Source organism: Megalops cyprinoides, chromosome 6, assembly GCF_013368585.1.
Source record: "Megalops cyprinoides isolate fMegCyp1 chromosome 6, fMegCyp1.pri, whole genome shotgun sequence".
In the NCBI taxonomy this organism is placed as follows: Eukaryota; Metazoa; Chordata; class Actinopteri; order Elopiformes; family Megalopidae; genus Megalops; species Megalops cyprinoides.
The window spans coordinates 6,415,567-6,424,053 of record NC_050588.1 but is presented as its reverse complement, the minus strand read 5'-3'; the positions used below and the strand labels follow the sequence as shown (position 1 = coordinate 6,424,053).

The 8,487-nt window shown below is 44.5% G+C and overlaps 1 protein-coding gene across 1 annotated transcript; it reads right to left on the bottom strand.

Moving 5' to 3' along the window:
• Nucleotides 1-346: 346 nt before the first annotated feature.
• On the bottom strand, nt 347-6,805 carry tspy (testis specific protein Y-linked). Its single transcript, XM_036530289.1, has 7 exons — nt 5,403-6,805; nt 4,709-4,786; nt 4,074-4,176; nt 2,616-2,776; nt 1,915-1,991; nt 1,548-1,675; nt 347-1,165 (listed from the first exon to the last, which is right to left on the bottom strand). Exons 1-7 carry the CDS (start codon nt 6,450-6,452, stop codon nt 966-968), a joined length of 1,797 nt encoding a protein of 598 aa, XP_036386182.1. The 5' UTR covers nt 6,453-6,805; the 3' UTR covers nt 347-965.
• Nucleotides 6,806-8,487: the final 1,682 nt, after the last annotated feature.

Below are 8,487 nucleotides of genomic sequence, written 5' to 3'. Positions count from 1 at the left end.
CTGTGTGGTGAACTTACCGATATTGCCCATCAAAGCAACACCATCCCCCCTCCTGCTGTACCCGTAAATGCATCTGAAACTAAATGAAACAACGCCCGAGTGGAATAACTGAGGCCTATTCTTTATCTGGGTGTAAGGGGAAGGAACACAGGTTAAACCCTATAGCTTCTGTGACCTTGCATGGGTTGGACTATTGTATAAAACCAGTACAGTTAGAACTAGGCCAACTAGTCCCAACCTTCAGGCACCAAGAGAAACCTTATGTTTGAAATTGCCTCAAACTTCCCTTCCCTCCCTCACCCCAACACACACCCCAATAAATGTAAAGATCTTCAAACATTGGCAGACAACCCACTTTTGCTTTCTCATTATTAAACAGCTATTTTTATTTTCGAAAACGGTTATTTAGATCCTCCAACCAACAGTGAAATTACAATATGCTAACCGAGAGCCAGATCGCAAAGTGTGATGAAAATCCTGACGGCACCATGCTTTTTCCCATAAAATGATACCCCAAATGAAAACCTATGACATTTTTATGTAGGAGACTTTAGTCCCACATATTTGTTTTAAGAAGATGAATTTAGCCAAGCAAACCTGAGCAAATACAAAAAATAATAAAACATTGTCTGAACATTGTCATGAATGTCATGTTGAGCTAGTGTCTGTATTCAGAATGTGAATAGCAATATTATAGCAAATATTGATGGCAAGCTCCATCCCAAGCAACACCATTACAGACCCCAGATAAGGAAGTGCCGCAGAATATCGGCAAGAACACCACACAGTTCATATTTTCAGTCAGCCCTGATAAAGCTGCACCCGCAGAGGAAAGTTCTCTCTGGTGGCAGAGATTTGCATATGATCACACTTGAAGTTACCCTGATTAGGAAAGCAGTGAAAAAAATTAAGTAACAACAACCATTAACAAGTAGTATATATAAAACAGCTGGAGAGGTGACTTATTAACTGTCCTCCTCCTCCCCGTCCACCTCAATATCTTCCTCCTCCTCCTCCTCCTCCTCCTCCTCTTGATGTGTGTCCTCCTGGCTGCCAGACTGGCCCGGTTCGTCCAGTTCCTCCACGTCCAGCTCCTCATCTTCCTCCCTCTCCCTATCGGAGTGCTCTTCCTCCTCTCGCTCGCCACCCTCCTCTTCCCCTGACCCTGAAAGAAACGTGTAGCATGGATCCCTTAGCACAGCTTCCAACTGTGAGCGAATTCTTTGAGTGGGTCTAAATGCTGTGTGAATGCTTCTTTGACACTATGAACACTTCTCAGTCGAAGTTTGGCATTCCAGACAAACTCACCATCAATTAGCACTTCCTCGTCCTCCTCTTCGGAACTTTTACCTAGAGAAGAAAGGTGTTTCTTCAATCAATTTTTCAATCACAAATACATTTCTGTCTATCTGCGAAAAGCCAATGGGTTATGGTAACTGTTTTAAGTTATTACGGAGGTTAAGAGTTGACGGGCCTTTTGAACATCCATTTTGCATGTTGTTGGGTTTCCAAGCTGTCTGACACTGTGCTTGTGTCGGCTCCCTCACCTGCGTCCTCCTCGTCCTCGCCCTGGCTAACATTCTGCCTGTCCCCCTCTTCATCATCATCATCATCGTCAGAGTCCGATATTACCACACAGTCACTGCCATTGCTGTTGTCGGCCGCCCTTGGCGTGCTAGCAAAGACAGAGACCTTCCTTTGAGTCGACAGATCACCCGTTCATGTTTGTGAAAAAGGGAAACAGTATTTGTATTTGTAAGTTGTCACACTTCTATCAAAAGCAAGCCTTGGATGTGCATGGTGCTGAGCTCAAATCAGCAGGAACACGTTTCTATGTGACAAATGTGGCTTGCAGTTATTGCGTGGGTAATGTGACGTGCTGGGCTGACCCTCGTTCAACCCCCGGTGGCTCACCTGCCATTCTGCCTGGGCTCCCAGAGAGGAGTTAGGTAGTACCTCAGAGGATTGCGGAACAGGTCATTCTTGAGGATCTACAGTGGAAAAAAGAGTGGCGGATGAAACCCAATCTAACAGGCAAAAGGCTCTTGCTTAATGAACTAGTTTTGCCCAGAATTGGGGTTTTTCTGAATTCACGTAGTTCATGTTACTGCATCACAAAATACAGACAGGCAACCTTTACTGCAATTGAGAGATGTACAATGTCCAGATACTGCTGGCCCAGGCAAATGCACAAAGAGATTAAATACAAAATGCGATCTACCAAAACAATGTGATTGTTCCCAAACAAGCTTGGTAAACTCACTCCACGGAGTTGGTAACATCAGGAGCTATTTAATGGGAGCGGAAAGTACTATTGTATTACTATTACTGTATTAGTATAACTATTACTATTAGAAAAGTATTGCAAAAGCATTATTATTACATTATTGTCATCTAACTCTTATCGTTCCTCAAGAGTGACTTACATACAGTAGGTTGCAATTTTATCCATTTATACAGCTGGATATTTACTGAGGCAACTGTGGGCAGGGTACCTTGCCCAAGGGTACAAAAGCAATGTCCTAGCGAGGAATCGAACCAGTAACCTCTCGGTTACGAATTAACCTAAGTTAGTAAAACATGGCTGTGAATGATCATTTCCTCGGGCCACATACCGCTGCGATCTCATCTCTCTCAGGGTTGCTGTGGTCACTGAACCAGCAGAAGAAGCTCGGGTACGACTCGTACGCATTGGGACCCCTCACCAGTCGGCCGCGGGCCGTCAGATTCTGCCCGCGGTGCCAGAGGATGGGGTTCGAGATAGACATTGGGGTGCCTGCGAAAAGTCAAGAGGAATGCGGATAACTTCAGCCATCAAAATAATCTGAGAAATTAAACCCACATCTTTAGACCACATACATGTGTGCAGACAGAATAAACCAGAATAAGAGAGCTCACAAAAAATATAAGAGACTACAAGTTAGCCAACCAACTATTGATTGTTGTCATTTTTTAAATTTTCATTTATTTTTTACTTAACTCAGACTAAACTTAAATCTGCTTTGTACTTAACCTTGAGAGTGAATTTAGATTTTTTTTTTTTACACTACATCATGATTTCAGCCATCGGCAGAATGTAAAGAACGTTGTTACTTGTTACTCAAAAACACCTTGCCGTTTAAAATGAGTTGCTCAGAGGATCTGCCCCAAATGTGAACTAAGGAATATAAATCGAAATCTTAATTTTAAACTGTCTGCTTTGCTTTCAGCAAAAACGGTGATTTCCGTGGTGTGGCAGGGACATGCTGTCAGTCATCAAGCAGGACCCGCCTGCCCCCCCGCTCCAACCTGTCCTTAAAATCCTAAGTAGGCAGTTAGGTCAGGGTAATTGGTTGGGACAAAAACAAGCACCCAATGCAGGTCCTCCAGGAGGACCGTGGTGTAGCAGGGACCTGCTGTCAGTCATCAAGCAGGACCCGCCCCCCCACTCCAACCTGTCCTTAAAATCCTAAGTAGCCAGTTAGGTCAGGGTAATTGGTTGGGACAAAAACAAGCACCCAATGCAGGTCCTCCAGGAGTGGAGATCAGCACCTGTGCCTTAGAAACATCATCTACTGGTGCATTCAGCTCAATTTCAGCTCAGCCTTCTTCACTTCTTTCAGTTGTCCTGTTTTTTCTCTGCCTCCCCTGGGGTGGGCTACTGTAGGCACATTTTTGTAAGCATTATGCATTCCTCTTCCTCCAGTCACTGCTCTGCTCACTCCTGGTTTAATGCATTCACTGCATCCAACTTCCTCTTTTATTATTCTGTCTATGTTTTTTTCTCCCTCATTTCCAAGCTTCACAGATGCTTTAAATATTAATCCATTTTTATGTTTTTCCCCATTTTAATTTCTTCTTACCTTTTGCATTAAAGTCACCCTGGGTGAGGGTCTCAGCTAAGGGATTAAATAACCATAAACGTAATGATAACAATAATACCTGTAATATACACACAGGAAATTCACGTTTGCAGGCAGAATAGCTGGACGTGTGTGTAACTGGGAGGCACCAGACAGAGCCCTGTTATGATAAAACCTGTGGGAGTGCCCGTCCTGGACGGACATGCTGCAGTGAACAAGTGTGCTACTCACCCCCTGGCGCCAGGTGCAGCTCCTTCACAAGGACACTGTTCTGAAAGTAAGGGTTCCGTCGGAAATGGAAGCCAATCCTGTAGTTCATCCCATTATTCTCAATCTAAGGAAACAAAATGCAAGAGACTCCATTTTAATCTTGCTTGTTGTGCCTTGATTTTCGACATTCTTCACTGCCCCGCCTTATAAATTTTTTATAAAAATTTTTAAAACTAGTGAAGTAAGAAAAGTCACTGACAACATTCATGATAGGTTAAATATAGATAAAGATAAAACAAACAGATTAAAATGTAAGATTAACATTTTAACATGTTAGACTTTATGAAAATTCTTAATTTTACATTGGACTGGGGATGTTAGTAAACTGTCTCGACACGGTTAATTTGGGAATGAGCTGTAGCCTGCCTGTCTCAATATCTTCAAGAACTGTTGTTCTTTTAAGGTTAATAAATTGGAATGCATCGAAACATGTACAGCTCATTTCCAACCTAGTATGTTTACATATAAGTAATAAAAGTACTCATTTTACATGAATAAATGCACTATTTGTGTGTAGGGATTTTCAGGTCACCGTTTTCAGAAAAAAAAAAAGATACAATGGTAACATACAAACATGTGAAATGTCCAGAGCTTACCTCAAGGTTGGTCATGTAGCTGAGAGCATCTTCATCGTTCTCATCAATTTGTGCAGAGAGCTGAGGGTGATTCAGGAGCTTAGACATTCAGTCAAGGAAACTTCCACACAGGTAAACCATCGCAGTTCATCACTCACAACTTACATGCCCTTCACCTCTGTGCTGAAACACACAACCACTCTTCAGACAGAGACAGACACACAAACAAACACACACACAAACTCCTGTCCATTCAGGTGATTTCACTTAAAAATGCAAACGGTGTGTAAGCCTGTATGTCCTCCTGTGTGCCTAGTGTTTGGGACGTGGCATTTGGGCTAGTGGAAACACTGCTGCTTCAGCTAGTGCCTCGCATTCCCCACTGTCACCAGAGTGGGGTTGACAGTTACATACAAACACAAAGTGTAGGCAAGTGTAAATGTTAGGGTGTATAGGGAACTTATTCTCTGACTGTGGGGTTAAGGTCAGACGTGGTTCATGCGGACCCCCCATGTCTCTCTCACCGTTTGAAATAACATCACTAACCCCTTACTTTGTGTGACACATACAGAATGCCTAAGCAACAGTGCAACACACATACATGAACACATAAATACAGTCTCTTGAAACCTTCACCAGGACGAGGTTGATAAGTATTTGGACTAATTCATGAGGCAATACCGGTCTGGCTGGCTTTCGCCACACGTGTGGATACAGCTGTGACCCAAAACCCAGGGATGGCTTTGATGATGGTGCTGCGTTGCTCCAGGTGTGGGCGCCGCTGCTGGTTCAGCTTGAGCTCCAGACGCTCGTGCTGCCGGGCAGCTTTCCTCTCCAGCGCCTCGAGCTGCAGCTGCAAACGGGCCAGCAGGGCGACCGACTGCCGCGTCTCCGAGGCCATCTTAACAGACACGATGGCGCACTCTGTATCGTCGGCATTGTCGTCGTCCGACGCCGAGGAGAAGTCGGGCGAGGAGGAAGAACCGAGCAAAGAGTCCTCGTCGTCATCATCCTCGTCCTCATCGGTGTCCTGCAACTTTTCCGCTCGCTCCGCGTCGGCGGCATCCAGCAGAGCGCCCCCATCGGGGAATGAGGTAGAGCTGTCGGCTGCGGCTCCCCGAGTTTTCTGACCCTTTCCTGACTTGGGGCTGTCCCCTGCATCACCGGCTCTGGGGGAGTCCCGTTTACGTGACCTTTTCCCATTTTTCTTAACTTCGCCCTCTTTAGCGGAACAGGGCCTCTCCTTCCCCTCATCGTCCCCGTCCCCTCTTGTCATACTTGCGAGAGCTTCTGCGGCTACTATCGCTGCCCAGTCAGAGGGCTGCCGCGGGCTTGTGGGTCCAGGCCCTTTAAGAACCACGCAGCCGCCTCCTGACGCACTAGCGACTGCTGCCTCATCCAGCGCCTCGCTTTCCCCGTTGTCACCGGAGGTGCCTGGCCCTGAGTGCACATCGCCACTGCTAGTAGTGGGACGCGCGTCTGCGTTCTCCAAAGATCCGCTGGCGATATTTGTATCACTCTCGTTCTCCCGCTCCCCCGTGTCCGGGGAAATTTCAGGCTCCCCATCCGCTTGTTTAACCTCTACGTCAGTCGGCCCTCGGGTCTCTGCAGCGTTGCTGTTTTGATCGCTCGAGTCGAGCGCTAATTCCTCAGTGTCCTCCTGCTGTTTAGCTTCTTTATATGGCGGAGACGAGCAACCCAGCTCCGGGGATGCATGTCGCTTGTTTGACTTGGACTGCTGCTTGCAGTCCGGCAGGTCGCTCATATTTTTGCCTGGCCGATATCTTGCTGGGTTAAAAATATATTGCTAGCGATTCAAAAGTAGCTAGCTAAGCCAGTATAGCTAGCTATTTATCATGCGAACACGCTCACGAAATACAAGTCTTTCTTCCTATCCGCGTCCGAGGATCGAAAGATAGATCTGAATACATGCGGCCTACTTCTTGTGGCCTCGCCACTGCATGTCCTTAATGTTCCCTTTTCCTGAGAAATTGCAGAAGTTACAAACCCAAATCCGATCAGTTAAAGTTGTTTGGTGAAATCGTGTTTCATTTTATCCTCAACTCTCGAGCCTTTACGTTAACCCCTTCCTGGCTTAGATCACTCCATGTTGTGTTTACGTGCAGAAGGAGAAAGTCATTGGCTGGGGTACGCCGCGCCGAAACCTCTCTTCCAATCAGAGCTATGCCTTTTGTTGCGTGACCCCAGCGCGTTTTGCAGATAAATGCTGCGCAGATTCACGGATCTATATATCAATTGGACCATCTGCGCATAGAATAGATCTATTTTATTAGCCAGTCAGGTACGTTAAACATCATGGTATCTGCGCAGCCCTGCTTAAAGAAGCCCCGATGGTTGAAACCGCTTCTTTCACGGTCCTAGCAGCGTGAGTTCAGTCTATCGGAATATCATGTCCAACGGGAACAGAGCGAATCCAACAAACCATGTGTACTCTATCAATAAAAATTGGTGTTAATTTCCTCCAGCACACCCAATTCATGTGAATTCATGTTATTTACTTTATAAATATGAAAATCAAACCTATGTGTTTTTTGTCGATGATGACGGAACAGGGTATTTGCCAATAACATGTGTGGTGGGAAATTTCTGACTAAGTGTATACCCCATATGAAAACTGCAAGCATTGCCACTTTCACCCACCAGAGAAAAGCGGATCTTGACGTTGTACGATCAAGCTTGTTACATGGTGGGGATAAATTATTAACAGCAAACGTCAGCATTGCCAATAGATGTCAGTTTTTTATTTTAACTACAGTTATTGACATATTAACTGAATTTATTGCAATATCAGCCATTTACTTTATTATGCATGTGGAGGTCTGGAAGAGTATAAGGAAACCAGACGGTTTAATATGTTAGCCTTAAATATGATCTTTTAAACAATAGTGTACAGAAAATGTGTTATGAAACTGAAGGAGGGGGTCTGAGCTGAGGCTAAGTTCCAGGAGGAGCTAATAAGCATAAAAAAGGTGCATTTGGGGTGTTCTTTTCGGAATGGGGAGAGTGAATGTGTGTGTTGCTCCGCGCGGACCAGCCCGGTTTACTGTATGTGATTTGTGCACATACACAATAAACCAATATTTTCTGTACTTATTCTCTGCGATTATTTTATAACATTGTTTAATTTAGAATTGTTACAGCACAAGTGTGGAGGGAGCCTCCAGTCTATTCGGCCCAGACTGGAAGGGGTTTTTCCCACCACACACGAAAAACACAATTTTTCCCCATACATCAATCTGACTGCTACTAGCTGGCAGGAATGGCGAATCTCCTGGCTCTTATGCCTGTTCACGCGCTTTTCAGAAATTTAGCTGACGATAAAAAGTTAAAAAAAAAAAAAAAAACGCTCTTGAGTCTGAATGACCCATGTTTTGACTGGGTTTCTTGGATGCATGTCAAAGGCTGTTGTGCTGCCTATTCGGTATTCATGATGCCCAGACAGTGGGAGCACATGTTTCCAGAGCAGTTGTGGATTGAATCTGTCAACCCCCCTTTTCATCTTACGAGAGTGTTTGCGAAAGAGATTGGATTTGAGACGGTGCGGAATTTTAACTATAAGACTTTATTTCTTTCTTTTTTTTCTTTTTTCCCCCTTTTAACTGATATAAGTATTAGAGCTACAACTACTAAATACATAAGTATTTGGTTGTCTAAGTGAAAAATAAATGGATTACAGAAATAACCAGGTCATACTGAAACAAATGCATAATATGCGTAATAATATGAATAATAATCATTTTTGTTTGAATAATGTTTGTTTGTAGAATAGCCTCCCATTT